Source organism: Elephas maximus, chromosome 3 (assembly GCF_024166365.1).
Source record: "Elephas maximus indicus isolate mEleMax1 chromosome 3, mEleMax1 primary haplotype, whole genome shotgun sequence".
In the NCBI taxonomy this organism is placed as follows: domain Eukaryota; kingdom Metazoa; phylum Chordata; class Mammalia; order Proboscidea; family Elephantidae; genus Elephas; species Elephas maximus.
In genome coordinates, this window is record NC_064821.1 from 161,619,909 (window position 1) to 161,643,902 (window position 23,994).

General features: G+C 37.9%; 1 protein-coding gene across 4 annotated transcripts in view; it reads left to right on the top strand.

The window, feature by feature from the left end:
- SPAG17 (sperm associated antigen 17) overlaps positions 1–23,994 on the top strand; it is a 257,638-nt gene that overhangs the window by 176,963 nt on the left and 56,681 nt on the right. For all 4 annotated transcript variants that reach the window (XM_049879966.1, XM_049879965.1, XM_049879967.1 and 1 more), the window contains 8 exons: positions 346–585; positions 1,857–1,968; positions 3,159–3,317; positions 5,970–6,083; positions 8,206–8,384; positions 11,457–11,574; positions 14,765–14,943; positions 19,694–19,853. In XM_049879966.1, coding sequence (XP_049735923.1) covers positions 346–585; positions 1,857–1,968; positions 3,159–3,317; positions 5,970–6,083; positions 8,206–8,384; positions 11,457–11,574; positions 14,765–14,943; positions 19,694–19,853 — 1,261 coding nt within the window. The remainder of the gene's footprint in view (positions 1–345; positions 586–1,856; positions 1,969–3,158; positions 3,318–5,969; positions 6,084–8,205; positions 8,385–11,456; positions 11,575–14,764; positions 14,944–19,693; positions 19,854–23,994) is intronic.

The window sequence follows — 23,994 nt, forward strand, 5'->3', positions numbered from 1 at the left end:
TGGATTCGAACTGCTGACCTTTGAGTTAGCAGCTGAACACTTAGCCACTGCACCACAGTAGCCTAGGCTAAAGGTAATAAAGACCTCATTAAGGCAATTGTAACAGGGTGTGAGAGAAGGTGAAATGAAGAGAGATCTCTGAGGAGAACTGACATGATTTAGTATACGGAAGATAGGTAAGAGAAATCGAAGAGGACTCCAAGGTTTCTGCCTGCAGTTTTCTGATTTGTCGGAAGTGATATTTATAAAAATCAGGTTAAATGTTCTCCAAAATGAACATGAATGGAACTCATATTTAATTTGTTTCAAAGTCCTGTTAAATGTATTTTTTAATTGTTTTCACAGGCATGGAAAGAAGAACAAGACCGATTAGCAGAAGAAGAGCGCTTAAGGGAAGAAAAAAAAGCAGAAAAGAAGAGTAAAGAAGCTGGTAAAAAGAAAGGCAAGGATAAGGAAGAGAAGGAAGATAGTAAGGCTCCAAAGAAAAAATCTTCTCTCAAGGATAGAAGTAAAGAGGAGCAAACAAAGGTCCCAGAACCAACAGAGGAGCCCGGCCAGCAACTAGAACCTGAGATAGTTTACCCGGTAAAATCAATGTTCTAAGAAGCTTCTTGGGGCTATTCCTAATTGTTTTGGGAAAACACAACTTCTATGGAAACACAGCCAGTTCCCTAGTTTTCACTGCCAAGGCTTTGGGGTTCTTCCTGTATAGCTGAGCTCAGACCTGTAGTCCGTCCTATGGTAGCTAGAAACTTCCTGTAGCCAATCACCAAGACAGGAATATTCTCAGGTCAGTTTTTCTTGAGTACCTGAAGCTAGGTTACTAGAGGCAGTAAAGATGTTAATTTGACATAAAAGCATCCATTAAGGTGTCTGTAATGGGCAGCTGTGATAGGTTAACACAGACACAGGTGTAGTCTTTATCTGTCTCAGATGATAGAATTTGCTGAGTATGTTTGCTTGCCTCTGTGCAGACATCCAAGTTTCTAGGGCTGTCTGCTTCTGTGAAACTTTGCCATGCAGAGAAACCTTCCCTTTCCTCACACAGCAATTAAGAAAACCTAGTGTGGTTGAATAGAAAAAAATTTCACGGTCCCTGACCTTCTTTCCATCTTTTACTTGAAGCCAGTAGTTCTCAGGCATTAGAAGGCAGTGGAATCACCAGGACATCTTTTAAAACACAAATTGCTTTGCCCAGCTACCAGGATTTCTGATCTGTAGATCTGGGCTGGGGCCAGAGAATCTGCACTTCTAACAAGTTCCCAGGTGAAACCACACTAAAAGACCCACTGACCTAAGCTCCCTTCTTTCTCTCTGCCTCTCAGAAGTAGGTTCATGTCTTATCACCCAAGGGCCTCCACCCTTCTTCCTATTTTCCCTAAAAATTAGAAATTAATGAAATGAGCTCTATTAACACTTTATTAAAAAAAAAAATTCCTTTAAGATATGACCTTCTAAAGTATAGTATCACTGCCCCTCAAAATAACAGTTCACTTTAAGCAGAAAATTAACATCCAATTAAATTTCTTCTCCCACTACCTTGGCAATATTATGATTTGATTTAGACTAGGTTATGAGGATGCCCTAATGAATAGAGTTTAACCTCTTGGACCTCCTTTAGTCATGCATCTCATTGTAACACCATAGGAGGGGCTAAAGATACTATGGGGAAGTCCTCAGGGGTCTACAGAGGCCCATGAGTCAGTGGTCTACAGAGGCCCATGAGTCATGGGTCTACAAAGTGACAGAAAAATTAGCACAAATTAAGCTTATGGCAACTTTAATTGGCCAACACTAGTGAGTTGATTTTTGTCAATTGCAGTTCCTCACTCAAAACACGATGTTTTCTGTTCTAGTTTCGAGGATACAATATGGGAGATGTACCCATCCAAATCTCAGGAACAAATTATTATCTGTATCCTTCGGATGGAGGACTTATTGAAGTGGAAAAGATATTGTTTGAAAAAGGTACATTTCAAAAGCAGCTGGTTATTGGCTTGAACGGTGTTAGCTCATTTCAAACCATCATGGGGTTTTGAAGCACTTCCTGAGTGTGATAGGTGAGAATGGCAGTGTACCCACTGCAATTCATTTACGTGTCAGACTTTAAATTCTTCTATCATAATGGACTCTACAAGGCATTGGTAAGCTGAGAGTTTAGCTTGGACACACTAATATAACAATACCCAATGTTAAAATATTAAAATACTCCCATACTACTGATAAATAGTATAATAGTAACTGCAATGAGCACAGTAGCTAATAATATTAATCACAACGTATTCTGTTATCTCAGAAACCAAGGGCATACTATGATTTTGTTCTGACCTGGACTCTGGAGCACACAGCTTGGGACCTGCTAGTTATTTCAACCACTGAGAAATTGCCTTTGGATTAAAAAGTCTTTAAGTGGGAAAGGCGTTTGGCAGGAGAACTGAGGAGGAACTAGTCTGTAAAACCCCGAGAGGAAATGCTTCATTCTTCCCAAGGGGAGAGCAGGACCCAGGCTCTAGGGAGGCTGTTAGGGGCATCCTACAAGCATAGTTTTTGACTGTGCCTTAAGGATCCCTCAGGTGGGTTTGGGGAGCTGTGCTTTATTTGACAACTTATCATCTGGTGGGAGGCAATGGACTCTGAGAGCTGTGAAGAGGTCAGGTTGAGAGCTACGGCTGCTAACTAAAAGGTCTGCAGTTCGAATTCACCAGCCGCTTCTTGGAAACTCTGTGGGGCAGTTTTACTCTGTCCTATAGGGTCACTATGAGTCAGAATCAACTCAATGGCAATGGGTTTATAACTAACATTTATGTAATTCTTTATAAGTTGCAAAGGCCTTTCACATACTCTCATTTAATTAATCACAGTGCTGACTATTGGTGTACATTAACCTCAGCCGATTTATTTTCTCTTCTAATCGATTGGCTTATGTAATTTGAGTTGAGATGTGACTAGAAGGCTTGCACGTATCTCCCTAATCCGTCTACCATTTATTCCTGGAATTGCACCGTCCTTGAGTTCTTTAGACATCGTCTTATAAAGATGTTGATACTCCTAGCTATTTCCAGTGTCTGGTTTAAACTCTGTGCTGCGTTAACCTCTTGTCAAGCAGCTTGATGTGGCATCCCATTCAGCCTGTTTTCCATCCCATGATTATTCCTTAGGCCCAACTTTTGTCAAAGTGAAAGTGAAAAAGGATAAGCACAGTTTTATAATTCACTTAAAAGACCCTAAAACAATTGAGAAAAAGGAAGATAAAGAAGAGGATCACCCTTCAGAAGAAGAGAAAGAAGAAAAAAATGAGGAGCCAGGGTCTGAAACAGGTAAGCGGCTCCATCTTGGTGACAGTGGGGAGTAATACCGAACTACTGTGCCAGCAAACCCATCCACTTGGCAAAAACACAGATGGATCCTTTGCACTCAACACGTGGGAGTTTTCTAGATAGTGACTGAGGTATTCTGCCATTCGGCTTACATGCATTTTCCTTAATGTAGTATGTAGTGAAGCCCAATCTGTAGTGGGCAGCTCACTTGGTTAGCCCACCCAGCTCTTGATTCCAGTTGTCATACAGAATCTACCCAACCTTGTATGTAGCAATATTGAGATCGCAGTGTGCGTTTTGGCTTTAATTTAGGTTTAACACTTGTACCAAGTACAGTCTCTAGAACTCCAAACCAGTTGTCATCAAGTAGATTTCAACTCATGGCAACCCCATGTGTGTCAGAGTAGAACTGTATTCCACAGGGTTTTCAATGGCCAGCTTTTTGGAAGTAAGTTGCTGGGTCTTTCTTCCAAGATGCCCATGGGTGGACTTGAACCTCCAACCTTTTGGTAGCAGCTGTTTGCAACACTCAGGGACTCCTTCTAGGACTCAGGTCTCCATTAATTGGTTCCTACTGAAGGTTTAGCTTTACTCCAGTATTCTTTCCAAATCATGGGATTTCTTTCTATGCAGTCTTTATTACTTAGTTCTCTCTGTAGCACCATATTTCTTAGGTTGCAAGGACAAGGGAAAATGAGAGTCTCTACCTGTTTGAAGGTGAGCTACAAATGGGTCTTCCACTGAGAAACACCATGCAACTTCCTGGCAGCACCATTTAACACCCTCAGACAACACCACCTGGATAAATTAGTTGCTTCCAGCCCAATGGGTTATGGGTTATACCTGCAGAAATAGATCAGTTAATTAATAAAGCTTTTTGGACTCAACATTAGTGGTAAGATCAATAACTAAATCACTCTTACAAGTTTAGTTACAGAAACAATATTTTTCAAAACCAAGGTAAAAACACCAAGTCTGACAAGTATGAATGTAACCAAGAACTTTGCAACAGAACCTTTAATTACTTTACTTTGTTTTACCTGATGTAGAAGTATATAAACTATTATAAAAAATTAGAAAACATCGAAATATTTAAAGAAGGTAATAGCTGCCCATAATTCTGCCACCTCAGTAATAGCTATGGTTATAATTAGTGTATTTTTCCTTTACTTTATCATCGTGATCATTTTTCTATTCATTATTCTTTGAAAACAAGCTTTTTTAATGGCTTCATCATATTTCATTGGTATATATGTATATCATAACATTTATTAATCATTTTCATGCTTTTACATATTTACGTGACCTTTCACCTAAATAAATAAACAGATATATTTATATATACATATATATTTATGTAGCATAGCAATAATTGTGAGGATGGTGCAGGACCAGGCAGTGTTTCATTCTGTTGTGCATGGGATCGCTATGAATCGGAACCAACTCGACAGCACCTAACAACAACAATGTATGTAAATATATATATATCATAATTTGTTTAATAATATATATATATATTTTGCATATTAAGGTGATTTCCAATAGCTAACCCTTTGTCCACTAGGCCCCTCTTAGATGAGCTATTTCAAAGTGCTTTCCCTCAAATTTCTAAGCCCATACCCTCAAATTAATGTTGTATGAAGGTGCCTATTTCCCTGTAGAGGGACATTGTTGGTTCCATGATAGAATTCTCACCTTCCAAGCAGAAGATCCAGGTTAAGTCCCAGCCAGTGCACCTCGTACAGCCACCGCCCATCTGTCAGTGGTGGTTTGCCTGTTGCTATGATACTGAACAGCTTTCAACAGAGCTTCCAGACTAAGACACACTAGGAAGAAAGGCCTGGAGGTCTACTTTGAAAAATCAGCCAGTGAGAAACCTATGGATCACAACAGTTCAATCCGAAACAGATCATGAAATGAAAATGCAGGACCAGGCAAGGTTTTTGTTCCATTGTGCATAGGATTGCCATGAGTTGGGGGCTGACTTGTCAGCAACTAACAACATTTCCCAGCACCCTGATCAACACTAAATACTACCTTTCGTTCCATTTGTCATTTGTACTTCCCTGTCTAAAAATGATCTCTTCATGGATCAGAATATTTTAAATTAGTATTGCCCCATATTGATTATCTATGATAATAGAGGGAATGGCGAACTAAAAAAAAAAAAACCACAAAACAGAAAATTCATAGATTCTTCACATATACCTTAAGAATGTATGCTTAAACAGATTTTGCTTTTAAATTATGTTTGACTGAAACCATTTTAAAATGTGATTTAAAATGTAAGGAATCTTGAATGTAGGGATTTTAGAATGCATTTTAAAATGTGGGAAATTGAGACAGAATTGATGGTTTTCATTTTAAAATTCACATGGATAATCTGTCATATGAATAACTTGCATATGGCTATGCCATCAACCAATTTGCTTCCTCTCTTCATTTTAACTTAAACCCCTTAAAACAAGAGTCACAAAATTTCCCTTTAACAGCCCTGATGCGTGGTAAGGGTTAAACTGATTATTTTTGAGTCGATTGTCATAGACCAACTAAGATCCTCATTCCTAGCCTTCATGCTGAGTTTTGCTTACTTTTCTTTTGAATAAAATGGGAATGTCCGTCATTTAATTTTTTTTTTTTTTTTTCTTTTAGAAGGATCAAATGTCAAGAAAAAAGCTATAAGCAAGTTTGGATCTTTTTCTGCCACCTTGGAAAATGGAATCTGCCTCTCAATAAGTTACTATGGATCCAGTGGAATGGCTCCAGGTGAAGTAAACGCAACAGAAAGGATAAGGGGTGCCCGCCCATCCTCAATCTGTTTCACACTTACTGACAGAGACAGATTACCCAATAAGCAAGGTATGCACGGGCTTACTTGTGCTTACTTACTAATCTGTAGTGCACAATTCCACCTGTTTTTAAAGTGAAATCATGCACTACAGATTAGTAAGTAAGCACAAGTAGCCTGTACCTTGCTTACTGTAAGCCTGTTCATACCTTGCTTACTGGTTAATCCACACCTGCTTACTGATAAACATATTCTGATTTAATGCCCTTCAGAGCTTTTCGTGCATAGTGAGGATATAAGATGTGTGTATGTGTGTGTGTGTGTGGGAGGGGAAGATATACATACATATATATGTGTGAATATATGTGTTTATATATATGAACCCTGATGGTGCAATGGTTAAGAGCTCTGTGACTAAACAAAAGGTTGGCAGCTCAAATCCACCAGCCACTCCTTGGAAACCCTATAGGACAGTTCTACTCTTTCTTATAGGGTCTCTGTGAGTCAAAATCAACTCGACTGCAAGGGGTTTATATATATAGGAAATAAAAAATAATGCTTTGGAGTTTAAACATCATTTATTATATATATGTAATCTTATATATAAATATATATACATAATGAAATCACACGCACACATATGTATGTATTCCAGTTATCTTTGTTAACTAGCCCATGAATATAAGCCTGTTAGTTGGTGCCAAAGAAAACATGATTTGCCAAGGAACCCTCTTAGTTTTCTACAAAATAATATTTTTATGGATCCTATGATTGTGGAATTACTTAGCGTGTTTCAGGACATTAGTCTTAAAAGAGCCATTCATTGGACATCTTAAAGAATTTCTCTACCCTGCTTCCAATAAACACATCATTCTCAACTGGGAGCTATTTTCTTACATACCATGAAATAGTATGTCACTTTACCAAGGACCAATTAGGAAATCTTGTGGGTTCTAAAGCTTTTTAGACGAATCGAACCACAACACAGCAAAATCAAACAACAAAAAAAAAGCATTACAAAAACAAAAGGTAATCCCTATGCTGTATAGTCTAAGGCTACATTAAATCATTTGTGTGTTAGTGTAGATCATGGTGATCCAATTGTCTGTTTTACCAGGTAGTTCCTTTTATGCAGAGACACCATTCCCGTGAATCACGTACCTTCTCTTGTGCCAAATAGCCTAGTACTCCAGTGAGTTAGAAAGTCGGTTAAATTTGTTAACGATTTTGCTTTATCTGGGAGTTGGTCTTTTAATTTTGTATTTGAATTGTTTTAAGCCAACAATTGAAGAAATTATTTGGTGTCTAACAAATTATTTATTAAAATCCATTGTCACTGCATGCTAACTAAGAATTTCTATCTCCTCTGAGCAGATTATCACTATTTTAGATTAAGGTATTTATAGTCTACTCTCTATCAATTGTATTGCTCCTGCTTCCTAAGTGATTTCCTTGTTCTTGATTTAATCCTTAAATTTATATGTGATCATTCCATTTAAAACAAATGTCCCTAATTTCAGGCTATAAGCATTCCATTTGAAAATGTTCATAGTAAATAATTAGTAATGTCTTACTGCCTGAATTTTTTTTAATTAAATGCATGTGTCTTTTTAAAAATACATTAAAAATTCCTTAAGGATACATAAAACATTGATATTTAAGAACTTGTATCTGCTAGTGGCAAAAGAAAATTTCAATCCTTGCATTCCCTGTAATTGGGTATAGACAGCTAAGGAGGTACTTCCCCATGTGGTTTCCAAGGCTATAATCTTTACAGAAGCAGATTACCACATCTTTCTTCCGTGGAGTGGCAGGTGGCTTTAAACCACCAACCTTTGGTTAGCAGCTGAGCGCTTTAACCACTGTGTCACCAGGGCTCCATATTAAAGTATTAAGTACTCCATATTTTCTAAGTACAATTTTTTATTTTATAAATTTTTTATAAGTATTTTCAAATTCAGTTTACTACCCCTGGAATCTATCCAGCTGATAATCAAATTATTGCTGAACTTAGATAAATTTTGTAATGTAAATTTTGTTTAACAAGCATGTCAAATATGAATGTTTCATTTTCTTGTTTTCCCCTTCTTCTATTTACAGAGGATAAGGACCATAATTTGGAAACAATGTTGAATATCCCTTCAGCACTTACTCCAACAATAATCCCTGTAATAGCAACTATTCCTCAAGGCAAAGCAAAAGGAGGGAAAACAAAAGGCAGAGAAAAGCCTAAAGAATCCATTAAAGAAGAAGAGCACCCAAAAGAAGAAGAGAAAAAGGTAAATGAACCTTGCCATGGATTTCCAAACTCTTGTTTCTTCCTCAATGTTAACTCTTTAAAACTCTGGGACTATGTCAATAATGTTATTACAGTGCATTTCAATTGTGCTCCTGCATTTTATTGTACAGCTGCATTAACATTCTTCCTATTTTCAACTCTGAATGGACAAGAAGAGATTTGGATGCAGAGGTTGGATCCACACTCTAGGAAACACTGTCTTATGCAGATTGTTTCAGGTTATTCATTCTAAGCTCAGAACAACTAGTTCCGCCTTTTTCCCACCCTGGTTCTTAGTTTTTCTTAACTTTTGATTGGTTCAGCTTCCACCATTCCTTACTTTTAAACTTTATTTAGCTTGAGATAACAACTGGAAGAGGAGATTCTATAACTAAACAATGGCAGACTTTGATAGATATTAATGTGCTAAGAATCCGGCAAGACTCAGAGACAGCCAGTCCAACTTACACTTATGATTAAAGATCATTCCACCTTCTATCCTCAGACCTCATACACACACGCACAAATACAAACACGAGCTTTGACTTTACTTTTCTAATAGAGAAAACAGAGATCAGAAGAGGACTCTAAAAGAAGGACAAGAAGGAAACGACTCATCAAATCTTGTACAAGTACAAATACTTGACTTTTAATCAGAAGAAAAAAATGTGTTAAAAAGTGCTCAGGAAATTGGATTTTAGACTCTGACCCTTTACAGTTTAGGTGTTTAAATGTTACTCAGCCTCAGCACAGTGTTTATTTGGCTACACTAGATAAGTTGCCTCATGTCAGCCCACTTGACCCTTATGAAGTAAAAATGTTCAAGTATTGAACGGAGTGATTCCAGGTAATCTCTTTAAAACTAATTTGGCTGAAAAGAATTTGGTAGCAAACCAACTAGTTCACCCAACACTTTTGAAAACTGATGATAATAGGAGGATGGGGAAATGCTTACTGGTTTTGTATGTAATGAGATTTGTGTCTTTGAGCATTTTTGTTCATTTTACCAAATTTCCACTTGATTTTTTCACTTAATTTTGCTTTGTGTTTTTAATTCATTTTCAGCTAATTATTCATATTCTTCCTCTGTTAGTGACCAAAAAAAACAATCAGAACAACCTAAATGATCAACAATAGAAGACCAGTTAGAATAAACTCAATGTCCAGGGATGAGGGATCAGTTGGATCGATTTTAGTGGCTACCAAAGGAAAACCAAGTGGAAAAACTGAAATGATTATTAATAGCAGATTGGTTGCAAGTAACCAAATAACTTCCATTCTTTTTGTTTATTTCTTTTTTTTTTTTAACAGCGTTATTGAAATATAATTCATATAAAACCAATTTAAATTATTTGGCTTTTTAGAATACTCCAGAGACGGGCAACCATCACCCCCAAAAGAAGCCCCATGCCCATTAGCAGTTATTCTTCATCTTCCCCCAGCCCTAGGCAACCACTAATCTACTGTCTCAATATATTTGCCTATTCTGGCCTTTTCATATAAATGGAAGCATAAAATATGTGGTCACTCATTACTGGCATCTATGTCCATTCTTTTTTTAATTATTTTTGTACTTTAGATGAAGATTTACAGAATAAATTACTCATTAAACAACTAATACACACGTTGTTTTGTGGCATTGGTTGCCAACCCCACGACATGTCAGCGCACTCCCCCTCTGAACCCTGCGCTCCCCGCTACCAGCTTTCCTGTCTCCTCCTGCCTTCCTGTCCCTGTCCCTCGGGCTGGTGTGCCCGCTTAGTCTCATTTTGTTTTATAAGCCTATCTAACCTTTGGCTGAAGGGTGAACCTCAGAAGTGACATCAGTACTGAGTCAAAAGATTCTTTTAGGGGCCATATTGTCAGACCAGTAAGTATGGTCTTTCTTTGTGAGTTCGAATTTTGTTCTACATTTTTCTCTATCTCTGTCTGGGACCCTCTATTGTAATCCCTGTCAGAGCAGTTGGTAGTGATAGCTGAGCACCATCGAGTTGTGCTGGACTCAGTCTGGTGGAGCCTGTGGTAGTTGTGGTCCATTAGTCCTTTGGACTAATCTTTCCCTTGTGTCTTTGGTCTTCTTCATTCTCCCTTGCTCCAGACAGGACAGAACCAGTGGAGTGTCTTAGACGGCCACTTACAAGCTTTTAAGACCCCTGATTCTACTCACCAAAGTAGGACATAGAACATTTTCTTTACAAACTATGCTATGCCAATTGAGCTAGATATCCCCCCAAGACCATGGTCCCCAGCCCAGTAATTCAGTTCTTCATAACTTTCATTCTTGAGTACACATAACCAAACAAGAATTCGGGCATAGCTGGCACAAAATTAATTAGAATAATTAAGCCCACTGTTAGCAAGTCAATTTCAACTCATAGTGACCCTACAGGACAAAGGAGAACTGCCCCCATAGGGTTTCCAAGACTGTAAACCTTTATGGGAGCAGACTCTCACATCTTTCTCCATAGAGCTGCTGGTGGGTTAGAACCGCCGACCTTTTTGCTTAGCACCCAAGCACTTTATTAGACACATCCAAATCCTCGTTAATTTATAAATAACTTCTTATATTGTGTCTTTATTGTTTTTAATTCCTAGAGAAGGAGTTCATGCTCATTACAGAAAAATAAGGACACATATCTTAATAGTATAATATCTCTAGCATCTCACTGTAAGAATTACACAAAGAAGGCAACGGGATGTTGTTCTCCCATGTACCCTACCCTAAACCTAGACATTCGATTAAAGGTGTCTTTAAAGGCCTAGTTCAAGCCCCAACTCGGCCTTGAAACCTTTCTCAATTATTCTCGTTAACTTTGAACTCTCCCTTTTCTGAGGAAAGACTGCCAACCATCTGTACTGTTGTTTAACTGTTTCACATGTCTGTGTTTCACTCTACAAGTAGAACATAAACTGCACAAAGGCAGAGACGCATGCATCCTCACAGGTCTATTGCACACCTCACCCTGGGCAAGTCACATCCTAAAGACTCAGCAAGTGTTCAGTCAAAATAAATCAAGAGCTCATTTAGCAAATGAGAAGCAATTATTCACATGCTAACTTTTTTATTTTACAGGAAGAAGTAGAACCAGAACCTGTTGTACAAGAGACTCTTTTTGTTCCCACCTTCCAAAACCTAAATGTATCTTGCCCCAGTGGGCTGCTATTGACCTTCATTGGGCAAGAGTCTGCAAGTAAGTGCTAGCTGGGGTGGAGCAGGGAGGCAGGGGGCAAAAAATATAGAAAACGGTTAAATAACCATAGAAAAGTGTGCATTTTCCTACCAGTTAAACATACTCGTCGTTGATAATGAACAAGGTTATTTTTAAATAATGATAATTATAATAACTACCATATTTTGAGCACTTATTATGTGCCAGGCACTGTTTTAAGTACTTAATATATATATCAAAAAAACAAAATACAAGTGCTATGAGCTAGGTACAAATAACTCCTTTTACAAAATAAAGAACTTGAGGTTTTAAGAGGTTCAGTAACTTGCCCAAGGTCACCCAGCTCCTAAGTGGCAGAGCTAAGATGCCATTCCTGGTCCAGTGTTGGCAGAGCCAGTGATCTTAACAACTACTGTGCAGCCCTGACTTCCTGTCTCTACAAGAGCCATAGGTACTGTACTTTGTAAATCTGATCAAAACAAAGGACAGTGAGCACAAAGTAAATATAGATAAATGCAGGTTAAATGGATGAAGAAAACCCAAATCAGTCATCATTTCCAGACCTAAGTATATAATTTTATATTCTGTTGCTTCTACATATGACTTCTAACCTATTATTGTTGTTGTTAGCGGCCTTAGTGTCCACCCCCCCAACTCAAGGCAAACCCAATGCAAAACAAAACACGGCCCAGTCCTGTGCCATCCCCATGATCAGTTGCAGATCGGACTGTTTTGATTTCACAGGGTTCCCATTTGCTGGTTTTTGGAAGTAGATCTCCAGGTCTTTCTTCCTAGGCTGTCTTCTGGAAGCTCTGCCAAAACCTTTCCACCATCATAGCTACACGCAAGCCTCCACTGATAGACGGGTAGCAGCTGGGCAACAGGTGCATTGGCCGGGAGTTGAACCCATGTCTCCCTCATGGAAAGAGAGAATTCTACCACTGAACCACCACTGCCGCGTTAAGCTGTATAAATAAGTACAAGCAGAACTTCTTTAACTAACCTGATGGGACATCCATATTAGTGATTCAATTTGAATGTCATTTAAATGGAGCCCTCTGTTGCAGTTGAAGTAAAAGATGCAACAAAGCACTAAAGTAGACCCCAAGTTCTGAAGTTGGCTCTGGCATAAACTAATGATATGGCCTTTTAAAGTTACTCACTGTCTCTGGACCAAGTTTCCTCATCTGATAAATGCTAATTATATAAAAGGATCCCAATGTTTTTCCAACCAAGTATCCTCTTTGCTAAGATTCCCTTATTTCACCATATTTGAAGAGAGTGTGCCCATTAAAAAAAGAAAAATGACTATTTAAAAATAATTTTTTTATTGCCAGCCAAAAGAAACAAAACTAAATATTACAGTTAATCTGTGTTGTCTTACCTCAGATTCATTTTGCTTTTCACTAGGTGTTCTATGTTATTAATAGACTATGAGCCTCTGTTTTTATTTCCAAGGATCTCTAGTTGTCCAGGTTCTCCATGATGAGACCTGCTGTGCTAAATGGTCACTCAGATCTTCTAAAGTGTAAGGTGCTATGAGTATACTGAGAGGGATAGTGTGCTCACATCCAAGGATCTATTTGTTTGCTTGTTTATTTATTTATTTTCTTAGTCTTGTTACCAAACCCCAGCTGAAGACCTATTCCACCTGTGCTTTCCATTAGTTCCATTGTTTACCCTATATTTTCATCATTCTGTCAGGCTAGGTAATGTGGCTAATGATAACTCTGCCTGGAACACATAATCTTTTTTAAATCTTCCGTATGTTAAGATATCCTCATTCAAATCTGAACATAATTACAATACACTTGCCAAAGAAGTAGTATCTTCATCAGGATCAGTCTTGGACATAAGGAGAGAAAGGCACATGGGGTAAGAAGAAAGAGCCCAGACTGACTTCTTTCTTGGGTGACTTTGGACAAGCTATAACCCCATAGGTTTTGAGAAAACATTTTCTAACCTGGAACATATTATTCAAATGTTAGTTTTTTGGTTGTGATAGTGATGGTTGTTTTGCCGGTATAAGGTAATGGTTAGACACATAGACTGGGTTCAAATCCCAGCTTTGCCACATACTGGCTGTGTAACCTTGGGGAAGTTCTAACCCCCACCCCTACCCCTAAGCCTCCGTTTCTTCATCTGAAAACTCTGGAAAGTGAAAACATTTACCTTACAGGATTGCTGAGGTAGACTGAATAATATAAAGCATTTAGCATGTAGAAATATCTCAATAAATGTTTACTACTTTATCATTAATCATTGTTATTTCTCTTGTAATTTGAAGGGTACTATGAAGGGCCTTCATTCCAAAATATTTTTCCCACTAGCCTGATACAGTCCTTGAAATACCACCATTACACATTAATTATTTTATTAAGAATAATTCAAGAAAGTACTTTATAAGTTGAGAAAAAGAAATTATTCAGTTAGCAAAAACTGAGTAGCTACTATATACCAGAAATTCTTAATTATTCCTTTTCAAAAGAGCTTACTAGGTGCTTTTTTTTCTTTAATTGCCAGCTAAAAGCAGAGATGTAAGGATCTTGGAAACCCTGGTGTTGTAGTGGTTAAGCACTACAGCTGCTAACCAAAAGGTCAGCAGTTCGAATCCACCAGGCACTCCTTGGAAGCTCTATTGGGCAGTTCTACTCTGTCCTATAGTGGTCATTATGAGTTGGAATCGACTTGACGGCAGCCGGTATGGTATGATAAGGATCTTGGTTAGAAGTGAGAGGATTATATTAACTGGAAAGATGATAAACTGTCTAGGAAGGGCAAGCCTGAGTGTGAGTGACTTCCCAGGGACTCTTAGTAACCAGGAGACACAAGGGTACCATTGTGCACCAGGGACAAAGATTACTCAAAGGTGTGTGAAGAGCACCAAAGGGGAAGTAAGAGGATATTAAGACAGCAAACTCTGCTTCCTTCATTATTTTGCCCCGAGATGTCCTGAACTTCATTAGAGAGATTGACTTGGCCAAAGAAAAGGCACCTGTTATGCCTTTTATTCACTATACTTGAATGTGACAAGGTCATCAAAGGACCAGTACTCTGAGCCATTTGCCAGGACGTGGAAATGACCGTATTATCCATATGCAGACAAAAGAATGAAAATAATCAAAGCAAGAAGATAAAACCCAAGCCTCAGAGCATTGCCCAGTCCACAGTAAGACTTTATTTATTTGTTTGTTTGTTTGTTTATTTTAAGATCAGTATGTCATGGATGAGGAACCTTCTTGGGACATCATGGTCCGACAGAGCTACCCGCAGAGACTGAAGCACTCTGAGTTCTATAAAGCAGTAATGCCACCAGTGGAGCAGGAGGCATCGAGAGTTATCACCAGTCAAGGCACTGTTGTCAAATATATGTTGGATGGCTCCACACAGGTAAAAGAATATGTTGGATAAATTATTCTTCTCTGCTGCCAAGTAAAATGGGTGAGGGACAATCTTGTAGTGGGAAAGAGGAACAGTGCACTTGAAAATGGAATGATACTTTAAAATGAAAAATGAAGACTATACTATGGTTATTAAAAAAAAAACCCACTACTTATGCAAATACAGGATACAAATAAACTTGTCATTTCTACACACAATCCAGAGTTCAGATTGGACACAGTGTTTACCTCCCTCCCTCTCAAGGCACCTTAAAATAAGAAGAAAAAAAAAAAAAAAACCCTGTAAATAATAAATTTATAACAACATGAGAACAAAAAGGTATATTATTAATGGATCAGAAAATTTGGAGAATTTTTAGAAAACACAAGTCAGATGGGATCAGAATGATGGAGAAAGAAGAAAAGTGTCATGGATTGAATTATGTCCCCCAAAAATATTTGTATCAATTTGGCTAGGCCATGATTCCTAGCATTGTGTGATTGTCCACCATTTTGTCATCTGAAGTGATTTTCCTATGTATTGTAAATCCTATCTCTATGATATTGGTGAGATGGGATTTGCGGCAGTTATGATTGGATTGTGTCTTGAAAGAATCTCTTTTGAGATATAAAAGAGAGAAGTGAGCAGAGAGGCAGGGAAACTTCATACCACCAAGAAAGCAGTGCTGGGAGCAGAGCTTGTCTTCTGGACCCGAAGTCCCTGCACAGAAAAACTCCTAGTCCAGGGGAAGATTGATAAGAAGGACCTTCCTCCAGAACCAACAGAGAGAGAAAGACTTCCTCTGGAGGTGATGCCCTGAATTTAAACTTGCAGCCTACTAGACTGTGAAAGAATAAACTTCTCTTTGTGGAAACCATGCACTCATGGTATTTCTGTTACAGCAGCACTAGATGACTAAGACAAAGAGCAAAGTTTAAAACACATGCAAGAGAAAACCTGCTGTGAAACTGAAAATCAAAATGAGAGTTCTAACATAGACGTTTCACAAATGGAGCACACTGGGTTCAGAAAATCAGGGTAACACCCCAGGTAACTCACTACTGCCTGAAGAATGAGAACCAGAAGCCAAATATCCAGAAGCCATATTCCTGCTCCACCCTGCCCCAGTAATCACAGGGGAGAAGCTCCTATGACAAGACACAATGTCCACCTAGAAGGGAAAAGGAATTCTCAATAAGAAATGTAAGTACTCGCCCAAGATCGTCAACGTCTGAGGAAAATCAACCTCATGAAAATGAAGTGCAAAATGCAATAAACAGAAGAAATAACACCTAAAAATAAGGATGAATAGTTAAATGAAAAACTTGAAAGTGTGTGAAATTAACATGCATAAATACTTGAGAAATCATAAGTCCATTAAATAATTTTTGAAAATTGCTATGGAAAAAAATCAAGAGTTCATAGAAATTAAAAGCTAACAATTGTGAAAAATCAAAGGGTGGTGAGATTATGAGAGAAAGAAAAGCTAACAGACTAGAAGGAGAAATCTGTATAATAGAATTTCCTAAAGAAGAAAATAATGAGAATGAAGGCAGAAAATAATGAAAGAAATAAGAAAAATTCCCAGAGCTAAAAGAAAAAAGATGCTTCTGATTAAACAGGGCTACCAAATGCTAATCAGGGCTGATACTAATTATCTTTAAAACATTCACATTTAGATATGTCATAGTGCATTTTAGGACTCCAAGGATAAAAAGACATCCCAAAAGCTTTCTGAGGGGAACCAGTTACCTAGGAAAGAATAAGTAACAGATGTTAGTCTTCTCATAGATGGTACAAGTCAGGGTTTTTCTTTTCATGTTTATTGGAAAGCTATAGATACTGACACTAGATAGATGTATCTATAGGACCTGTCTTAGTTATCTAGTGCTGCTATAACAGAAATAGCACAAGTGAATGGCTTTAACAGAAATTTATTCTCTCACAGTCTAGGAAAATAGAAGTCCAAATTCAGGATGCCAGCTCTAGGGCAAGACTTTCCCTCTGTGTGAGTTCTGGAGGAAGGTCCTTGTCATCAATCTTTCCCTGGTCTAGGAGCTTCTCAGTGCAGGAACCCCAGGTCCAAAGGATGCACTCCATTCCCTGGTGCATCTTTCTTGGTGGCATGAAGTCCCCCTCCTCTCTGCTCACTTCTCACTTTTATGTCTTGAAAGAGATTGACTCCAGATACAACCTAATCCTATAGGTTGTGTCCTGCCCCATTAACATAACTGCCTAATCCTACCATATTAACATCACAAAGGTTAGGATTTACCACACTGTTTTAGTCATCTAGTGCTGATGTAACAGAAATACCATAAGTGAATGGCTTTAACAAACAGAAGTTTATTCTTTCACAGTCTAGTAGGCTAGAAGTCCAGATTCAGGGCATCATCTCCAGGGGAAGACTCTCTCTCCCTGTCAGCTCTGGAGGAAGGTCTTTGTCGTCAATCTTCCCCTGGACTAGGAGCTTCTCTGTGCTGGGACCCCGGGTCCAGAGGATGCACTCTACTCCTGGCTCTGCTTTCGTGGTGGTATGAGGTCCCACTGTCTCTCTGCTCAATTCTCTCTTTTATATCACAAAACAGATTGGCTTAAGACACAATCTAATCTTGTAGATCTCACCAACATAACTGCCAATAGTCCATCCCATTAACATCATAGTGATAGGATTTACAAAATATAGGACAATCATATCAGATGACAAAATGGTGGAAATCACACAATACTGGGAATCATGGCCTAGACAAATTGATACACATATTTTGGGGGGACATAATTCAATCCATGACAAACACATAGGATAAATATATCCGATCACAAAATGGAGGACAACGACGCAGTACTGGGAATTATGGTCTAGCCAAGTTGACAGATATTTTGGCAGGGACACTATTCAATCCATGACAGTACCTGTAGGTATTTCAGACACTAGATAGATGTTGACAGAAACTAAATATTTGAATATGTGTGCTTAAACTTTAAGAGTAATTATTAGGACAGTTGAGATGTTTCAACAGATGCAGTCCTGGAAGTACTCACTCATCTATGCCAAAAAATTTGGAACACAGCTACCTGCCTAACCAATTGGAAGAGATCCATATTTATGCCTATTCCCAAGAAAGATGATCCAACTGAATGTGGATATTATTGAACAATATCATTAATATCATAAGCAAGTAAAATTTTGCTGAAGATCATTCAAAAGCGGCTGCAACAGTATATTGACAGTAAATTGTCAAAAAACTCAGGCCAGACTCAGATGAGGACATGAAAGAAGTAATATCATTGTTGATGTCAGGTGGGTCTTGGCCATAAGCGGACAATACCAGAAAAATGTTTACCTATATTTTATTGACTATGCAAAGGTATTCGACTACGTGGATCATAACAAATTATGGATAACATTTTGAAGAATAGACATTCCAGAACACTTAATTGTGCTCATGAGGAACCTGTACAGAGATCAGGAGGCAGTCATTCTAACAGAACAAGGGAATACTTCGTGGTTTAAAGTCAGGAAAGTTGTGCGTCAGGGTTGTATCCTTTCACCATACCTATTCAATCTGTATGCTGAGCAAATAGTACGAGAAGCTAGACTATATGAAGAAGAGCAGGGCATCAGGATTAGTGGAAGACTCATTAACGGCCTGCATTATGCAGATGACACAACCTTGCTTGCTGAAAGTGAAAAGGACTTGAAGTACTTACTGATGAAGATCAAAGACCTTCGGTATGGATTATACCTCAACATAAAGAAAACAAAAATCCTCGCGACTGGACCAATAAGCAACATCATGATAAATGGAGAGAAGGTTGAAGTTGTCAAGGATTTCATTTTACTTGGATCCACAATGAACAGGAAGCAGCAGCCAAGAAATCAAAAGACCATTGCATTGGGCAAATCTGTTGCAAAAGGCTTTTTTAAAGTGTTGAAAAGCAAAGACTTGAAGGCTAAAGTGTGCCTGACCCAAGCCATGATATTTTCAATCCCATCATATGCATGTGAAAGCTGGACAATGAATAAAGAAGACTGAAGAAGAACTGACACCTTTGAATTGTGGCGTTGGCAAAGAATATTGACTATACCATGGACTGCCAAAAGAATGAACAAATCGGTCTTGGAAGAAGTACAACCAGAATGCTCCTTAGAAGCAAGGATGGGGAAACTATGTCTTACATACTTTAGACATGTTGTCAGGAGAGATCAGAACCTGGAGAAGGACATCATGCTTGGTAAAGTACAAGGCAAGCAGAAAAAAGGAAGATCCTCAATAAGATGGATTGACACAGTGGCTGTAACAATGGGCTCAAACATAACAATGATTGTGGGTATGGCGCAGGACTGGGCAGTGTTTCATTCTGTTGTACGTAGGGTTGCTATGAGTAGGAACCTCCACAGCACCTAACAACAACATCAGGACAATTGAAATAAAATTGATAATTTCTCAACTGCATACAGGAAGGGTGAAGAATGGGGCAAAAAAAGTAAAACTCAAATCAATCCAACAAAAGGCAGGAAATGGAAAGGAAAAGGAAGGTAAATGGAAAACATGGTGCTGGTTATTAAGCTATCGTCTCTAAGTTCCGAATCCACTCTTTTATAATATGCTTTGTAATGCTGGGGCTGGGAACCTGCAAATGATATTTTTTCTCTTTTGGATTATTTTTAATGCATTTCAATTTGGCACATGGTGTTTATTGTTAACCAGTCTCTTCCTCGCTCCTGAGAATCTGAGAAATGTTTATTTTCCTTCAGATTCTTTTTGCAGATGGAGCTGTGAGCAGTAGCCCCGATTCAGGTCCTATTTGTTCTCCTCCTGAAATGCCAGCAAGCCCTCATAATGGAGATTTGATGGACTCATTCTCTCAGCAAAAATCAGAAACAGTGCCATCTGAGACTGTCATCACCAAGAAAGGTAAAGATGGAAGCCTTTCAATATGTAATGGATTTAATAGTCTTCAAGAGCTGAATAAATGTCCATTACCATTTTCATTTTTTATCCTTATTATGGGGTCCCAGGGTGCTACTGCTAAATGAAAGGTTGGAGGTGGGAGTCCACCCTGAGGCACCTCAGAAGAAAGTCCTGGCAACCTACTTCCAAAAAATAGCCGTTGAGTTCTGAGTCAGGCCAAAGCCAGGGTTTCCAGGGAGTTGCCAGACAGATCAAATAATGACAATTCTCTGCAAATGGGGCTTCCTGGGAGTGTCCCAAGCCTGTCGTGCTCCCTCCAGTGACTGCTAGGCTGCTGGTTTTCAGTTCCTGTGCTTGTGAGGCAAGGTGACTGCAGAACTTGGAATAGGAGGGGTGGGAGTAGGGCAAGTTATAACATCACAAAGCCTCTGTTTTTATTGAGATTCAGCCATTTTTCTTGAATAGTTTCTTGGATTGTTGCAATCATTTGCTTAATTTCCAGAGTTTGGAAAAAGTTAATTTGGACAATTTTTTTCCAGCGTTCTCACTGCATTGGTGGAGGATCAGGTTTTTTGGCGGCCTTTACTCTGCCATTCTGGAAGTACTTCTCCCATCCCACAAGATTCAATACTTAGTTTTTTCATTATTTCTCAGTTCTAAATATTTTCTGATTTCCTTATGACTTCTTCTTTGACCTATGAGCTAATTAAACTTGCTTCAAAATTTCCAAATGGGTAGGGTGTTTCTAGTTTGTTTTTATAATTGATTTTTAACTAATTCTTTGAAACATGGTTTATAGCCTCATATGTGGTCAAGTTTTTCTATTTTATCCTTTTTAAGCTCTGTATGTGCTTTAAAAAGAACATATTTCCTATAATTATTTGGATACATTGTTGTTTTCATATCTGTTAGATCAAAACTTGTTGGTTGTATGTCCAGCTCTATATCCAAGTCCAGCAAACTTTTTTGTAAAGGATAAGGTAGTAAATATCTTAGACTTTGTGGACCATATGTTCTCCGTCACAACTACTCAGTTCTGCCGTTTCAGCGTGAAAGCAGCCAAATGAGCATGGCCGCGTTCCAAAGAAACTGTATTTATGGAACTAAATTTTAAATTTCATGATCTTCATCTGTCATGAAACATTACTCTTGATTTTTTCAACCATTTAGAAATGTAAAACAGCATTTTTGCTCCACAAACCGTACAAAAACATACAGCAGGTCATGCTTGGCCCACAGGCCAAAGTTTGCCAACTCCTATTGTACATCCAAGGAGCCCTGTTGGTGCAGTGGTTAAAGTGCTTGACTGTTAACCAAAAGGTCAGCAGTTCAAACCCACCAACCATTCTTTGGGAGAAAGATGTGGCAGTCTGTGTCCGTAATGATTTACAGCCCTGGAAACCCTACAGGGCAGTTCTACTCTGTCCTATGGGATCACTATTAGTTGGGATAGACTCGATAGCCATCAGCTTGGCTTTATTCTACATCCTTACACATTTTTTAAATCTACTATATTAATTTATTTAACAGAATATATTTAAATGTCCTGCTATAAGGATAGAACGGTTTGTTCCGCCCTGTGCTCCTCATAATTTAATCTTTATTTCTGAGGCGATTCTGCCTTTCTTATAGTTCTGTCAGATTTTCTTTATGTATTTTGAGGCGATGGTTTTAGGTGCTTTCAAATTTAGAATCATTGTATTTCAATGTTGATAATTACCTTTTATGATTCTGCAATGACTTTTCTAGAATTCTTTTTTTGTTTGTTTTAATATCCATTTTATTTATACTCTTACATGTTGTTTTTAGGTGCTGTTGAGTCAGTTTTGACTTACAGCAACCCTATGTACAACAGAACAAAACACTGCTCTGTTCTGTCCTGTCCTCACGATCTTGAGCCCATTGTTGCAGTCACTGTGTCAATACATCTCACTGAAGGTCTTCCTCTTTTTTGCTGACCCTCTGCTTTACCAAGCATTATGTCCTTCTCCAGGGACTGGTCCCTCCTGATAACATGTCCAAATTATGTGAGGCGTAGTCTCTCCATCCTTGTTTGTAAGGAGCATTCTGGTTGTACTTCTTCCAGGATAGATTTGTTCATTCTTCTGGCAGTCCGTGGTATATTCGATATTCTTCTCCAACACCATAATTCAAAAGCATCAATTTTTTTTCTGTCTTCCTTATTCGTTGTCCAGCATTAGAATGCATACGAGGCAGTTGAAAATACCATGGCTTGGGTCAGGCATACCTTAGTCTCCAAAGTAACATCTTTGCTTTACAGCTATATCTGCTATTATTTAATACTTTCACAATTTAATTTTTCACACTCCTATTTTATTTTCTGTGGTTTATGTTTAAATATGTCTCTTGCAAGCAGCATATAGGTGAATATTTTCAGCATTTAATTAGATAATTTCTGTCTTTCAACTGGTCCATTTATTGAATAACAAATATATCTGGATACATTTATCTTATTTTTTGCTTTCTGTATGTCATGACTGGAAACCCTGGTGGTGTAGTGGTTAAGTGCTATGGCTGCTAACCAAAAGGCTGGCAGTTCAGATCTACCAGGCACTCCTTGGAAACTCTATGGGGCAGTTCTACGCTGTCCTATAGGGTCGCTATGAGTTGGAATCAACTCAACCACAACAGCTTTGCTTTTTTTTTTTTTTTTTTGGTTATATTTCATGACTGATCTGTTTGGATTTTTTATATTTCCTACCTTCTTTTGGATTGATTGTTTTTTCTTGTCCCTTTTTTTCTCTACCAGTTTAAAAGTTATATTCAAATATTTCTATTCATTTTGTATGTTGCCCTGGAAATTTTATCATGCATACATAATATAGCAAAGTTTTTAGTTAAGCAGTCCCTTTATCTTCCTCCAAAAACATCTTGGACCTTGGAAAACTAATCTGAATTACACTCCCCTGACTTTTATACTAGTATGGTCATATATTTAATTACCATCTTGCCTTTATGAAACTATATTATCTTTGTTTTGTATAGTTAATGCTTCTTCATATTTATCCACATAGTCAGTTTCTTTTTCTCTACAATTCTTCTTACATCTCAGGCCTTCCTCATGCACTTTTGTCTTCCTTCTGCATGAAGTTCATTCTTTGAAAAAAGAGTTCAGTGGTTGGGACCTGCTAGAGGCATACTCTCTTGATATTTGTTTTTCTGAAAATGTCTGTATTTTGTCCTCATCCTTGAAAAATAATTTCACTGGGTATAGAATCCTAGATTGACAGATGTTTCCCCTCAGTATGTTGACAATAATCCTTCATATGCTTCTGGCTTCCAATATTCCTGCTAAAAAGTTGGCTGTCAGTCTAACTGTTGCTTCTTTGAAAATAAACTCCCTTTAAAATAGTCTTATCTTTCATTTATTATAATTTCAATATGATTTAACTAGGGGTGTGGATTATTTTTTTATTTATCTAAGTGGAAATACATTTGACATCTTGAATCTCTTCATTCGTTTCTTTCACTGATTCTGGAAAGTTCTCAATCATTATCTCTTCAAATATTGTTTCTGATCCATTTCTTCTTCTAGAATTCCAGTTAAACATAAATTAGAGTCTTTTTAACCTCTCTTTCATTGCTTCTATTCCTTTAACTCTCTGAGCTTCATTCTAAGTAATTTCTTTAGTTCTGTCTTTCAATTCTCTTTTAAACTGAATTTTATCTTCTGTTAAACCTGTGTTAATTTTTTAAAATCAGTTATTTTTTCCTATCTAAAATTTCTCTTTTTTTCTTTTTCCAAACTGCCTTCTCTTTAGTCATATATCCAGGCTCCTTTTTATTTCTGGAATCACATTAAGCACACATATTTTATATTCTGTGTCTGCTAATGCCAATATCTAAATAATTCTACTTTCTGTTGTTTTTGTTGGCTCTCACGTCAAGTTCCTTGTTTATTGTGTCTTCAGTGATTTTTGACTATGAAATAATCATTTCTTTCTTAGTGCTTTAACTCTAAATTCTTTGGACCTGGTGTAAAGGTAAGTTTCTTCAGAAAGAATATTGGTTTCAGAAATGATTTTTGCAGGTGTTTGGAGAACCAATAGTCTCAGACTACTTTAAATTATTAATTTAAGGAACTTCTGGGGGTGCCACCCAAGCAATGTGGATTTTAGCTGCA